This window comes from Crocodylus siamensis, chromosome 6, assembly GCF_052110815.1.
Source record: "Crocodylus siamensis isolate JL-2025a chromosome 6, ASM5211081v1, whole genome shotgun sequence".
NCBI lineage: Eukaryota > Metazoa > Chordata > Crocodylia > Crocodylidae > Crocodylus > Crocodylus siamensis.
In genome coordinates this window covers 38,009,505-38,025,219 of record NC_143400.1, presented here as the reverse complement: position 1 = coordinate 38,025,219, position 15,715 = coordinate 38,009,505, and the positions used below count along the sequence as shown (strand labels likewise).

Genomic DNA, 15,715 nt, shown 5'->3' with positions numbered 1-15,715 from the left:
AAGCACAGAAGCAGCCTCCAGCAGATTCAGAAATAGGACACCAGAGACCAAACTTCCCATCCTGTTCCCTAACGACAAAGCTGTTTTCTCTCTTTCAGGCTACTATGGGGAAAGTCAGTCCAGGTACCTTGACGAGAACAAGGTGAGGTCCTAAACTAAGTTTTTACTTTCACACTGGATTTTGCTCATGTCATACATAAAGCAGCATTAGATTCGGCTGACTGAGCCTGCAACCCACTAATTTCATTTGGCTTTCCAGGGCACAGCACGGGTCTATCTGGTTTCACCACAAGAGGCTAATAAAGTTAGTGTCTTCCCACCCCAAATCCCTCTCTTTAATGAGGGAGATGAGGCCTCACTGCTACTCCTTTTACAAGTAAGCAAGCATTCAGTGAGCTGGGACTGACAGAGAAATATTAAGCTAGAATTCTGTTTGATGTTGTTACACAGATTTTGTATGGCCCCACTCCCAAGCCTGCCTACTCCCTCAATTGTGTCAGAAAGTCAAAAGACCACTTAAAAAGGATGCACCACTCGGTCACGGTGTCTGCTATCTTCGTACATTAGAATGTAAGCTAAAATTTACAGTAAATCTAAGAAAGGGTTGCATAGCTCAAAAACAGTCACAAACATGTTTTGCCAGGCCGAACCACGACTCTGAGATCCATGCATACTTAGACAAACACTTGAGAGCTTCCATTCATTACACACGAGTAGTCACATTATCACTGATGCCCACCTTACACACGATAGCATTAAGTGCCCCAGACAGGGCTGTTAATATCATAGCACTACACTCAGCAATTTCCCGGAAGACGGGTCTGATAGAGCAGGGGGTGGCAATCCTCACTGTGTGCATGCCAGACCATAAGGACATTTTGCTTGGCATGCCACAGCTGGCTCAGGCCCAGAGCTGGGGCTGGATGTGGCAGGGAGCTGGGAAGCTGCAACTAGTGCCCCAGGGTTTGGAGCCCCAGCCCGGCAGGGGCTGCACACGTGCCTCGGGGCACACGGCAAAGGGGCCTGGGCAGCTCAACCCCAGCCGCTTCCCCTCCATGTACCCCAAAGCTACCACCACCACAGAGCCCAGGCTGCTCGCAGCAGGCAGTGGGCAAGATGTAAACAGCTGAATCAGGGTATGGAGCCCTGGCCTGGCTCTGTGGCTGGAGGCAGCTGCACACGTCTTGGGGCACACAGCTGGGAGCAGTGCAGCCACGGCCCATTCCCCACTGTGCCCTGAGGCACACGTGCAGTTTACTACTGGCAGTGAGCCTGGCTGGGGCTCCAGACCCTGGTACAGCCACTTGCAGACTCACAGCTGCCTGCTGAGAGCAGCCTGGGCTCTGTGGTGGGTGGCAGGGGCCTGCCTAGAGCCTAGGCTGCTCAAAGCAGAAAGCCACAAGGCCACAAGCAGCTGCACCAAGGTCCAGAGCCGTGGCCTTGCTCATTGCTGGCAGCAGCTGCACACATGCCTCAGGGAGCACAGCAGAGAAGAGGCCAAGGCTGCGCTGCCACAACAAGCATCAGGCCCCTGCGACTCCCCCACTTTCTGACCCGGCACACCAACATCTTCCGAGTCCAGGTCGCAGGGGTTTTTGGTGCTCGCCCCAAAAATGTTGCCAACCCTTGTGATACCGCATTGCATGTACCTGAACTAAATGCATGGGGCTGGGATTTAAGGTAAAGGCTTTCTTCTCCTCAGCTGAGCAAACGCACTAGTGGTCCACTGAAAGCAGTCAATCACCTCCCGCTAAGATTACAGGCAAAGGTGACTGCAGACTGCCTTTGAAACTGCCACGTGTGCGCCCCTAAATGGAAGCAAATGAACAAAAAATTCTGCTGCTGGGTCTTCCTGCTCCCGACCCTCACTTGATCCTTCCTGCCACAAGCCACTGAACCTGGAGACACAGAGGCTTTCAAAAATGCCTTAGCAAGGGGGATTAGGCTCCGCTGCTGCTCCTCGTGCCAGGTTTCCTCCATGCACTGAACAACGTGTTGGAACGCCCTCAGAAAGGGATCAAACAGGTTCCACGGACGGTTCGCTGTTGGTTGCACAATTCTGGAGATTATCCTGGCACTTCTTAAAGGCAAACTAGCTCTTCCCCCCTGCAAGGGAAGCAGCAGCAAGATGACACAAGGTGGACTTTTGCCCAGGCAGCCGGCAGCACTCACCTGCTCCTACAGCTTCCTCCTCCCTTTAAACTCCTGCGTCTTCCAGGCCCACTGCCACAGCCTGTACAACCAACCCCAGGGTGCCCTAGTTCTGGGAATCCCAAGCCACCCAAGGGCGACTGTAGCAATCCCCTCCTTGCTGTCTTCGCCCTTCTGCCTGGCGTCAAGGGACATGGGCCTCACCCGAACGGCGCCTCCCTAGCATTTTTGCTTTGGCCGACACACGCAGAGCAGGGGGTGCCGGAGGAAGGCGACAATGCCAGGCCTCCGCAGCAAGGCAGGCGGAGGGGCGGGAAGCCCTGGCACCCCGTGCCATGCTGCCTGCAGGCAGGAGCGCCCGAGGCCAGCCCACGACCCGAGGGAGGAAGCAGCGGGGCTGCACGACGGGAGCAGCATGCCCGTCCCCGCGCGGGGCAGGGGCAGGAGCCCGTGCTCCCGCCACCCCGGGCCCCTCACCTTCACCGAGTCCACGGGGTACATGACCGTGTGCTCCATGATCCCGGCCACCGCCCCGGCCACCATGTGGGTGGAGGGGGAGGCGCTGGCGGGCAGGCTCTCGTAGTCCTCCCCGCAGCCCTGGCCCTCCATGGCTAGCCCCGGCCCGGCCGCCAGGCCCCCGCCGCTGCCCGCCACGCTGCAGCGCAGCTCCATCCGCACGCGCAAGGGCCGGAGGGAGGGAGCCGCGGCAAGCGCGAGGGCGGGAGAAAGTTCACTATTTAGTGACACCCTGCCAGCCACGCCCCCGGCTCGCTCCTCCAATGGCAGCCGCCGATTGGCTCAGGCTGTCCCCGCCCCTTGTGACGTCACGCGCGGAGTGTTGCGCAGTCCCGGCCGGGTGACGTCAAGCTTCCCAAGCGGAGCCCCAGGAGCAGCGGGTGCCGTGAGGCCGGAGCTCTGCATGAGATGCCAAGGCAGGGCCACGGTTTCCCTAGGCAAGAGGCGCCCCTTGTCAGCGACACTGGGCCCAGCCCTTGTCAACAAAGAAATGAAATTGCCCCTAAAAGTGTCCCTACGCCAGGCTGACTGCGCGGTAGCGCACGAGGCGAAACCACGTGAACGCACTACTGCGCAGTAGCATTAGGCTGCTGTGCAGTAAGCATCACTAAAAAGCCACGTGCTGGTGCTACTGGCAGTAGCGCGTTGATTTTAGTGGTTGGTTAACCAAGTGCTAAACTTAATGCGGGTCAGTGAATAGGTACACATACCCTCCTTTCCATGGAGAACACCAGCCTTTTATCCACCCACTTCCCCAAAGGTCCTACCAGTTCTCAGTTTCCACCTGACCCTCAAAATATTTATGGCTTTTGGGCCAAATGTTTGGGGCTTCTGCAGTGAGTCACAATATTGACTTTTTCCAAGGAAAAACAAAAATTATTTTGGCAAAACTTTCCTTAGGGAAAACACCAACACACCCACATTTCTGACCTTGTGTGAGGTTTTCAGTGCATCAGTGCACTGAATGGGCCTGATTGCCAGTTTTTCATGTGAGATTTGAAGCCACTTGGTAGGCAGATCTCAATTCCAAAGGTGCATGTAGGTCACTTAAGTAGAGCACAAGTAGAGACACCTTTAACAAACCGGAATGCACTGGCTTAGCAGAGGTTACTGACCAGCAGAAGGTCCGCTGCTGTTGAGTGAAGAGAATGAGGCTTTGGAAAGTCATTTGGGTAAAGTCCAGGACTGGGAGTTTGGAGATAGAGGTTTCTCTACCAAATCTGCCTTAGTCATGTGTGCCGCCACATCCACTCTGTGTGCTTCTGTTTCCTTAGCTGGAAAGGAAATAGGACCCATTTCATAAAGATGCTGCAAGGATTCATTCCTCAAAGGCAACACCACAAGCTTCCACTGGGGCTGTGCATCCCTGAACCCACTCCACATGTTGGGGCCCTGATCATGCCCTGTCTTGCATCTCACACCACACACCTGTGCAGGGGGAGGGGAGAGCAATACCTGTGTATTTGACAATACTTTGGACACACAAACATAAGACAGAAGTCACGAGAGGATCAGATGCTCAAAAAACCTAAAAATGCACTGGGAGAAACACACCAGCTTCTGATCTCTTCATCCTAACCCATGAAAATTCCCACGGCTCAAAAGAAGGCCTCTTGACAGAGAGCAAAAAGTGGAGATAATGCCAAAGAAATGCACTGGGGAATGACAGGTGTGTAGAAGTACAAAAGGGGAATCACATAAATAGTTTGCTAAAAAAAGGGGGGGCTCTTGGGAGGAAAAAGGGACACTGTGCCAAGTTCTCTGCTGCTGTCTATGGGAGCAGTGCCTTCAAATTTGCCAGGTTGTACCAGAGAATCTGCCCCTCTGTTTGTAATTTGGGTTTTTACAAGCTTCCTCAATAGCTTGGTGGCACCATTTATATCATTAGATCATATGCAATCGGCCCCTCTTTAGTTATTCCTTGCCATCCAGGAACTGAAATACCTAACATCATCACAAATCACATTATTTAAATAACAGGCTCCTTAAGCAACACCCCAAGGGGTACAGCAAATATAAAGATCAATAAACAAACACAAGGACAAATACAGAGCTAGATGGCTTAGCAGTAGGGCACAGATTTCCTAATAACTCACACTGAAATCCTTGGATCACTATTGGCAGTTCATCTAAATTCTGTGTGCAAGGAGAGCAAGGTGGCCCACACCATTTTGATAAGAATAAGGCCTTAATTTCCCCTGGCAGCATGCCAGTCACTTGTCAAACTCTATCCCAGAGGTGCCTGCATCTCAGCTGTGTTTCCATGTATGAATTATTTGTGGAGACCCTTAGGACTAAGGCTTTCTTGGACTTAACAAACACAGTGTTTTGTGTATATCAAAACCACTCGAGGGGCCAATAAGGCAGTCCTGACTTTACAAACTCCCCCCCCACCCCCCCTTGTTTTGCATGGGTGTTTTCTTGATTCAGGGTTGAATAGGGGCATTATGTTTGGCCCATGTTACAATGGTTTTCCTTGTATTCCAGGCAAAAGTCGCCTAGAGCAGAGCTAGCACAGGCAGTCAATTGACTAGTTAAACCTCTCTAACAACTAGCTGAGGTAACTGAGATGTTCAAGTCTTCTGCACCAAGATGAATTTTACCTTGTAACTAGAGGTTATTCATAATCAAGAACTGTGATTACTGTACCGCAGGCTATTGAGATCTTTTGTGCCTTTCCTTCCACTTGGCTGCAGGGTGTCTAGTCAACTTCATTACCATGAAGGGACTCCTTTTTACTGTACCTCACCAAAACTTGAACACGGGTTGTGTATGGACTATGGATTGTAAAGCACAGGAACAAATATCCCATCACTGGGAGTGAGTGTAGTCTCTCTCGTTTGTCTATAAAGCAAGAATAGCATTTGATTTACTGTGGGCTCAACCTGGATACAGGAGAAGGCAATTCACTCCTTTAATTTCAGCAGTACTTTTTTCATACAAACTGGTATTATATAACCCACAAAGCATACCCTCCTCCAATTATATTTTTCCTTTCTCTCCTTCCACCCATGCCTTTCTTTATTGCTTCTTCTCCCCATCGCCATCTCTCTCCCATTCTTCTTCTCTTGCCAATCCATTCTCACTCTCCTTTCCAACCCAATCCTCCACCCTTTCATCCTCTGCCTAGCAGTTGAGGAATAACAGTTCTGCACCACTAAGCCATTTCCCTCCTCTCCCTATTCAGCTTTGTAGCCTTGTACACAATTTCATTCAGAAAAAAATGGGAAATCAAAAGGAATCAGAAAATCAGGATGATTGCTTGCACCACAAAAGTGGTTAGAAGCAACAGCATACTAGGTGCTGTACATCCATTGCAGACCTCACAACATAGTGAGGGACAGCTCCTACCCCAAGGATTTATATACTGAAAAGGGAAAGGGAGGAGAAGCAGAGACCTTGAGACTTGATGATACTCATGCTTCACGTAGAGCACGGTATGAACTCCAGTCTCCTGTTTCCCATTCCAGTGCCCTAATTCCTTAGGCCACACACAGATGAGCTGCTCATTTTGGATTGTGTGGATGAACAGAGAAAACTGCGTAACTTCAGAAAAGTTGTAGGGTTTCCATCCAGAGCAGGAGAGCCATTTTTTAGACTTCAGAAGAGGATACCAGTTATCTGCAAGGTTCCTGAACACAGAAGCAGGAAGTACAAAATACAAAATATACTTCCCCACTTTCTGGGCTCAGTGAGGAAACTCAGCATGAGTTGCCAATTTGCTGCGAAACTTTGGCAAAGCCCTTATGCTTGAGAAGTTACTTATGACCTCATTTGGAAAACTGCAATGTCCTTCCTAAGTATGGTCTTTCCCCTTTTTCTCCAGTGCCTCCTTTTTTTGACTACATCTGGTGTGAATATAACTCCTATAAATGTGACTCATTAATCCCTATTTTATAGATGTAAACTACAGCTCTGCCAATCAGAACAGTATCAAGCATTGTGTACTCACATACAGACATCTTGAATGATCCAGTTTTCCTGCGCATATTCATAAAGTCCCTTTGTACTACCATGAAATCAGCACAGATCAACTGAGGCCTCTTGGCTAATAAGCCTTTGCTATATTCTTCTGAAGGCAGAACATTCCAGGTACGTAGTCCTCAAGCATGCAGCATATTGGCATACCTTTTTTATCTAGCCCTTATTTGACTCTAATACCTAGGTGATTTCCTTAAGGCAGTGGTGAGGTGGTACAAGGGAGAAAGGCTTTCCATGTAGTGTGTTCTGACCAGTGTAATTTTATGCCTTGCTTTATGCCAGGTAGTGAGATGTAGGCTTAAAATCAATCAGGAAAATAGAAAACATGGCAACATGCCTATAAAGTCATTTACAGTATTCTTCAGCCTTAGAGACTGGATTAAAAAACCCCATTGTGAAACACTCTTCTGAAGATCTAAACATGCAGTAAAAAAAAAAAAAGGAGAGGCTTTCATGCTAACTAAAGTGAAGAAGTCCAACATTTTCCATAGTAGCTTTGGAAATGACAACGCTTTGTACTCCATGCCAGTTCAGACTGGGCCATGATCTCTCCTGACAGACACTCCAAAATGTGAGGTACTAACAACTGGTATCCATGTTAAAAACTCTGAACCTAAATCAAGCCCCGTGCAAAAAGATATGTGATTTTATTTGAAAGAATTAACCTGGAAACTAGATAGCTAGTTTTGTATATTTTGCTATTACATTCAGAGGAGGTTACATCACATGAAGAGTCACAGTGTTTTGGAGACTGCCAGCCAGTGAACTACCACAGAAGGGAATGTCTTTTCTTACACAAAACTGGGTTTGCCAGTGTTACAAAAAACTCACAGGCAGACCCACAAATACACATATCCCCCACTTCCCCACTTTGGAGTTAATCACTTTGGCTTGAGTTGAAAAACAGCCTTTGTGGTTAGAACGTAAGCTACCTGTAGCAGGGACTGGCCTTTCTGTTCTGTGTTTGTACAGCATCGACCGTACAAGAGTCCTGGTTCATAACTGGGATCTTTGGTTTTACTGGAATAAAATATTAACAATCACAATGTAACATCTGTCACATATGTTCACCAGTGAAAACAAACTTAAGTTGATTTGGGGTCTGGAATAGTAATTCAGTACCAAGTCATGCAAGTCCTCAAACAGGGGGAAGGCCTTAAGAGTGCATGCACCCCAAATGATTAGTATGTTGGTTCATGTTGTCACCTACAGAGAGAGGGCAAAAGTGCTGAGATGCTATTGCAAGATACAAGCAAAATGGACTTCCAACATGCTCTTGAGTCATTCTCATGTGCACGTGACAGAGATGCCATGGGTCCACGCAACTCATGGACTTAATGCCCTGGGCCATTATTGCTATGCCTGCCTATTGTGTGCCATTACGAAGTTTTGTGGGAGGAGTTCTCTGGGGAAGTGCCTCTATCAGCTGGGCACCATCTGGTTCTGCTGCGTTCTGGGACTTCTATGAACCCTACAGTGTTAACCTCAGTCCTCCACATACACAGAGCTTGTCTACATCTCATCCTTGGTGTGTCCAGAGAGAGATGGTCTTGCTGAACACAACAAACTTGTGAACGTGAAGGTAAAGTCATTCCAGGGCAGCCCATTAATCCATATTTTATGGATGTAGACTACCACTCTAAACTAGAACAGTTTCCAGTGTATTTGAGAGCAGGCTATATTCCCAAAGCAGCATCATTGCTGAATTTCTGAGTTTGATCTGGGTGGGCAGGAGTGGATGGGCAGGGTGTTCTGGGAAGCATCTTTCTTCAGGACATCATGCAGACATATCCCCTGAGATAGTCACGCCTCAGCTCACTCATCCAGGGCCCCGTGAGCCACAGACCAAGCTGAGAAGGGAACTCATTTTTTCCAAGTGCCATTCCAGTGACCCTGTGTGACCTGGTACAAAGCAGAGCTCTTTTTAGCCTTCCCTCCCTGTATTTTTTTTTCCCTGCTGCAGGGCGTAAGTGAAATTACCTCCAGGTTGGCCAGTGTTTGTTAATGGGTGGAGCCCCACTACCAGCATAGGATGAAAGTACCAGGAAGTAATGTCTGCCATGTCATTGCTCAAAAGCTGTCCCTCAGACCTGTAAACAGAAGTTAGTGCTCTCCTCCAACTACTGAGGCAATTTTACCTTCCTGCAGCTACAAACATCATAACCAGAGTAAAGCAAATTTGATTTACCAAAAAACAAAAGCAAAAGAGAAAGTCTATCACCCAAACATACCTTGCTCCTGGCCAAGATTATTTTCCAAAAAGGATCAACGTGTTTTGTCCCTGAAGCTAGAATTCCAGAGGTGAGCTTCTCTATTCCACCGCATCTATTTTGAATCAGTTTGACAGCAAAGAGGTGACAGAATCTCACCCCATCTCCTCTGCTGGGGATTCCTCTGATCCAGAGAAGCAATACTACTCTGCTCACAGCTTCTGTCCTGGAAAAGGAGGAAGGTTGTCCTAGAGAGGTCCCAGAATGGTCAGAACATGTTGCATTTTGGCTATTCTAAAATGCAGGGCAGCCCTCTAAGGACCAAAGTCAGACAGAATATGGTAGAAGAGCCCCAGATCACTCTCCAGTTCCTGAGTTAGGACAAAGCCTGACAAGCCAGGTCTCCTTTCTTCTTCCCCACTTTTCTATACTGAGCAGAATCTATTCCCACATTTAGAATTACTAGACCTAATATAATACCACAATTTCAAATCCTAATGGCATTAGGTCAGCTCTCTAAGCTATCACCATATTAATATCATTGTATTAAGCATTTGACTTCTAATGAGACCTTAAAAACCCGGGTTTTCTCTGTGGATATTACGAATCTCACAACACTTCCATGCCTTTGCAGTGACAAATAGCTGCAACAATACACATCTTAAAGAAAAAGTAAATTACTCAGCATCTGTTTTACCTTTCTGGCATTTTCTCATGACTTCACAGCCTACTTCCTACTCACCCCCACTATGGGCCTGAGGTTGTAACATGAAGTTGTATTTTTCTTTTACAAGACTAAAGAAGACATAGGCTGTTACAACTTGGCACAATGTTTCCAGCTCCAGGAATATTTAAGACTCTGAAAGCAGTAACATATGTTTAAGTGTCAAGAAATGAGTCAATGTTACCTGGTTTGCAAAGTTAAGCATGCACATAAATTTCAGTGCCTAAAATGTCCCTTTTCTTAAGATTAAATAGTCCGATGAATGAAATTTGCTGAATTAAAAAGATCAGCTTTCTATGCTGCTCCCATTGGTTTATCTTGAGTTTCTATTCTATTGATAATGGTTGATAATTACAGTTTTCTTCCCAATTTATTTGGCAGACTCTGAGAGGGTAGAGAAATTACAGCATCATTGACCTTAATAAGCCCTATCTCTTCCAGTCTAAGGCTTTGCTTCTGGACAACTTGCAGCATGAATCTATTTGAAATCTATTGCGACTTCTATGCAGGAGATGCTTATGATCGAACCCCAAGCAGCTGATGCAGAAGAGTCTATTTCCTTTCCCTGGTTCACTTGCTCTTTGAGACAGAAAGTCAGAGATGACCCTACTAAACCATGCAACCAAAAATGAATAGAAATCCTTTATCTCTGGAATAAGTGAACTTAATGCAGTCACAAAACTGTAACTGCCTATGGAACATAAGGGCAGTAGTGATTTGTGCCCACATTTCACTAATGCAAATGATCAAACAAAGTGCCAGACAATGACACAGCAGGCCTGAATTCTCATTTATACTAAGGCTTCTTTAACCTGACTCTAGCAGTATAATAAGGCTGTTAGGTGTGTTGTGAGTGATACACTGTCATACTGCTCTAAACTGACCTTTGTGTAAATGGCCATTATAGCTGCACTTGTACATTTTATTCTAGTACATTTTATACTTGCACTCCAAACAAAATATTGCTTTACTGGCTTGCAGAAACTTCTGAACAACGGGTAAAGCATCCTCCATAAGACCAAGGCTTCTGCTCAGCTCTTCTCAGCTGATTAGAAAGACTTATTCTTATCATAAGTCACTCTCCTCTAATGGGAGGCATGCAGAATGCCTGCAACAGATGAGGGCTGTGCATACAACGAGATAATGTGGGAGTGGCTGACTCAGAGCAGAAAGGGAAGACACCCTTCTCAGAACCAAGGACAGTCTTGCTTATCTACAAGATCCAGTGGGATTTTTTTTCTTCATGAGCTATGTACTTTCTGCCCAGAGAGCAATACATTGCACTGGAGGCCATTTTCCCTTCCTGCTCTCACTATCATGCCCTCTCTCTTTTCAAACCTGCAAAGGCTGTGCCATTATAACTGGGCTGAAGCCATCATAACTGAGAAAAGAATTCAGCTCATTATGTTTAGGGGTGACCTATCCAGCTGCACATCAGTCTGCTCTTCAGAGGCATTATGTCAGCTAAAAACAAATTACAGAACTTCTCCTTTTCATGGGTTTTACAGAATATAATTATATTAAATATTAATGGCTGAAAGTCACTTATATGGCTTTGGGTATGTTGAGGCATTCACTACAAAGGAAGGAATAAAGCGAATGGGCTGCATGCAGTTTAAGGAACATGTCTGAAATCTTTGGTAATGATATAATGCAGTTAATCTGAATTTGATATCTAAAGCTGAACAACTGAGAAATCCCCAAAGCATACTCTTGTCAACTTGCATTCCAGGTTCATACCACTTAAGAAGGAATAATGGGTTACTGTTGTTACCATTTTATAATCCTTACTTCTCCTAAGGCTTGATTTGGGAGGTGCTCAGCAACTATAGCCCCCAGTGAGTTAGACTCCGAAAAGATCTGGCCTCCAAGTGCCGTAGTGGGGTGAATCTTGGCAGATGCAGTTCACAACCTTTCATGTGAACCTTTCCTTCCATCTCACCGAATAAAGGTTTACACCCTCAGAGTTAGAATTTGAGCTGCAAACCTGAACTAACTTCCTCTCTGCCCCCCACCTGTCCTCCTTCCTAGCCCTGAAGTTTGTCAGAAGCCACATAATGTCATCAGGTTGAATTTATGCTCAAGGTGCAACTTTCCTTTGGCTTCTGCCCCTGGGTCCAGACTGGTCCTAGGCTTTCTGTGAAAGGTTAGGATGCTTTAGATAAGACTTCAGATTTGAAATAGAAACACACCAGCGGAGATTCACTCAGTCTGGGACAGAACAGAGAACACTGATCCAGCTCTGCCCTTTATGTGCTGCCTTTGATTTGAGGCAAAGACCTCCTCTTTCTTTTCTCAGCATCTACACAAGGCAAGCTACTGTAATAACCAACAGGCAATTACAGGAGAAGGGAGGTCATGACCAAGCCACACACATGTAAGCAGTCTATAACAAAGTGGGGCTCTCCACCTAGCCACAGTGCTAGGTTCCGCACTTGCCATTGGGCACGCCTCCTACCTGACTTATCTGCCACACCTTGTTCTTATTAATTAGGATGTTAATTAAGTGGGAGGCTGCCCATTTTATGCCCTGATGCCAGGGGGTGCAATTTGTGGCTCTGAACCTCCCCTACACCGCAGCCCTTGCTTTGCAGATGGCATCCAGCTAATAGTCACACCAGTCCCACACTGGGCTCCAGAATTCTCCTATCACAACCCCCCTTTGATCACTCCTCTCAGGCCGCTTACTCCGCCATCATTCGGGCTGCCAGGCTCCCTGTAGCTATCTCCCCTCTCAGGCATGGTCCCCCCCAGGACCTTCGGCCACACAGGCCCTGGCCTCACCTCCAAGGCCAGGCAGGACCCCTGCTCTGGGCATCCTTTGCGGTGGGCCCCTGGCCCTTTTGACCTTCCTGCTCCTGGCCCCAGCATTGACCAGTTGAGGGGGTTCTCTACCTCCAGCCTCTCTCACTAGCCCCACACCTCTCTCGGGTCCACCTTCCTGGATGTGGGAGCTGGGGTACCTACACCACAACTGGTCATCCAGGGTCTCACAGGGGATTCTCATTCCCCGACTGGAGCAGCAGGTCTTGGTGCTACTTAAGATCCTACTTTTGACCCACGCTCTTTCTTGGGCTGAGCCCCCTTTACTCGGCCTCTGGCTCAAACTTCAGCCTCAGGCATCTGAAGACCTACCTAGGCCTACTCCTCTCACTCAGGGCTCCACACCATCCCCTTGCTTGGGGCTACTCATCTCTGCCCCCTTCACTTGGGGCTCCACACTGTCCCCTCACTTGGGGCTACTCATCTCTTCCCCCTTCACTCGGGGCTCCACACCACCCCCTCACTTGGGGCCACAGGGCTTCGCTCCCTGGTGGGCTCAGGTGGCCGTAGCTGTGCCTGGCCCTAACTACCTCTGGTGTTATGAGACCCACCCAAAGGTGAGGGCTAGGGTTAAGGCACCCCTACCTGCCCTTCACCGGGGTGATAACTGGCCTGGCATTTCCTGGGGGCTCCCGCACCACTGAGAGCCCCACCAGGCCACCCACTCCTGGCAGGGTGCAGTTTTAGGTCATGCCCAAGACCAGGAGCCTCCTAGCCATCCCCTACAGCTCCTCCCTTACCTCCAGGATGGAACCAGCAGCCTTGCAGCCAGGTGAAGTTGCTGCCAGCAGCAAACTGCTCTGTTTATATGGGTGGCCAGAGCTCTAAAATGGCTGCCGCAATGAAGCACCTGCTGGCTGCTTGGCCCCCATCTTAAAGTAGCAGGCACTGACAGTACCCTGTCATACACCTTCCCCCTTTAAATGATACATGGGGGATGTTTCCCCCTGCTGTTCCTCCAAGCAAGCTCCCCTCAGAGCCTGTGAGACCCCTAAAGTGGCAAGCACCCCAAAGGTGCTCTGCCACACAGTCCTTGCTCTGTTAGGTGCTGTCTAACAACTTCCAGGAATCGATACCCATGAGCCAGGCTTACTCCTGCAGGTATATTTTGAGGTCTGCCACAGGAGCACCTGAGAAACGTTTGATTAAGATGATCGATGCGCTGGCAAGAAAAATAAGCAGGGGGAGAGTTCACTCCTACCTTTTGTGTCCTAGTTCTTTTGTGTAGTGTTGGCAAACCTCTTGTGAAAATGAACAAAGGTGTCTTGTGTTTCTTCAGCATGGCCTACTCCACTGCCTTGCAGAGCAGCATAAGGCAACTTCATGTTTGCTGCCCTTCTCTAAACTGCTTCTCCTGGTTAGATCAGCAATAGAAAAACAGCAGACCCAAACAGCTTCCTTAAACCAGCAGAACCTGCTGCATAAAAATACAGAGAACTGTCATTCACATCGCTGTATGCCACAACTCAGATTTCCAAGTTATCTGCACCAGTATAAATCCAGAGTAATTCTTCTCGATTTCACTTACCTTACCAGTGGATTCTCCAGACTTAGACCCCAGTAACAGGTTTGTAGAACCTACCTTTGTGTAACAGGTGTCTAAGAGATTCATTGCAGAGTAACAGATTCCTACCTGACTCTGAAATCAGTGGAGTTACAGCAATGTAAATCTCAAGTCTCCCAGAGGAAATCAGACTCTCTGAATTTATAGGAGTGTAACCAAAATCAGAACATGGCCCTCTTGTGAAAGCCAAGGAAGGGACCTGCATGATACAGCTCGATTAAGCTATGCAGGCCAATTCTGCACTCATTTGCTATTATCTATGCAGTAGATTAATGTAACAGGGAAAAGGTGATATGGAACTGCATAATTATGCCTGCCTTTTATAGTGCTACCTTGACCAAATTTCTTCATCAGGTTGCCCTTCTGGTTTGAAGCCCTCAGAAAACAATGGGAAAGGTGCAGCTGTCCCAAGTGTTGCTAGTGACTCCAGGACTAACTGGCTCTAAGGGAAACCACCTAGACTATAACTTTCCTAGAATGAATTACACATCTTATTCTGGCCCTTTCTTTCCACAGTTAGTGGAGCTACAGCTGTAAGAATCCCCAGAATGACACAGAGTATAGGAAAAAAAGGATTATCCTTTGTTTCTGGTGCTGCATTAGGATTTGGAAAACTAGAGCTAAATTTCTGGCTTGCCACAAGCTTCCTGCATGGCCTAGGGCTCAGTTGCAGAATGAAGACAATAAATCAGACCTCTCTCTAAAGGAATAATTAATTAATAGACTGAAAGATGCTGACATTGATTTTTGCAGTGAGGGAAGCCAGGAAAGAGCCTTCATTGCTAGAATGGAAACCCAGTAAATTTGGGAGAGGGAGGACGGCATTGACGCTAATACCCAGGGGCATGTGTAGATGATACGGAAGTTAATGTAGACCATGAAAAATTTTAATGCAGCTTTTTTTTGGTGTGGTGCATTTTTGTTTGCATGACACGGCGTTCGTGTTTGCACAAATGGCACTTTCAAGCAAGTTAAGCCCCCATGTGTCATTCCACTCAGATTTCAGTAGGGGGAGTCAAATAATACCCATTTACCCCCTAAAATGTCTTTCCTAATGTATTACAGCAGGAGGTGCATGTGAACCACCCAGGTTCCCCAGTCCCCGCCCCTGGACTCTCACCAGGAAGTCCTGATTCTCACTCGAGGTCTCCCCTGGGCACAGTCATGGTCACCCCCAAAATCCTTGTCACTTGCACCCACCTATACTCAGTCGGTTTGATCTCTCTCTGTCAGTACACACTCCCAAAGGCCCCATCCCAATCCCAAAGACCAGCCTCTTGAATCCTCTCCTCCCATTCCTTTCCCTTCCCATCCCACCATGCTACAAATATACGGGGTGGGCTGGGGCTCATTAACTATAGCTGCCTAATAACTGCTTTATCGTAAGAGTAGCAGGTGGGGCTATGATATCATAACAGTAGCGGATGGGTGGGTGGATGTTTGTTGCCACCCAGTTGATTGGCGATTGCTGTTGATGTTGGTGGTATTGAGGTCTTCGGACTTTTTTTTTTTTTGATCAGTTTTTCTGGACTACATTTCCCAACTTAAACTTTATACTTGGTTATACTTTCAACCTTTGTGACCCAAATTACTTTGCTTTCCTATTTCTCAGTTTCCCAGCTTTAGATAGGATCTAACAGCACCTACCAGGAAGCCTGGCTACAAGGCCCATTTAAAAACAATAAGGTGGTCACAAAACAGGACCCAATTTTCACCAAAATGTCACCTCCATTTCTGTGAAAATTT

At 47.5% G+C, this 15,715-nt stretch overlaps 1 protein-coding gene across 3 annotated transcripts in view; it reads right to left on the bottom strand.

Annotated features, from left to right (window-relative positions):
- The window catches only part of SLC25A37 (solute carrier family 25 member 37), a 56,336-nt gene that overhangs the window by 22,248 nt on the left and 18,373 nt on the right, over window positions 1–15,715 (bottom strand). The window contains exon 1 of one of the 3 annotated variants that reach the window (XM_090053468.1): window positions 2,629–2,874. The exons of the other annotated variants lie outside the window; for them this stretch is intronic. Coding sequence (XP_089909594.1) covers window positions 2,629–2,823 — 195 coding nt within the window. The 5' untranslated portion in view covers window positions 2,824–2,874. Of the gene's footprint in view, window positions 1–2,628; window positions 2,875–15,715 lie in introns of those variants that run through there. 3 annotated transcript variants of the gene reach the window in all.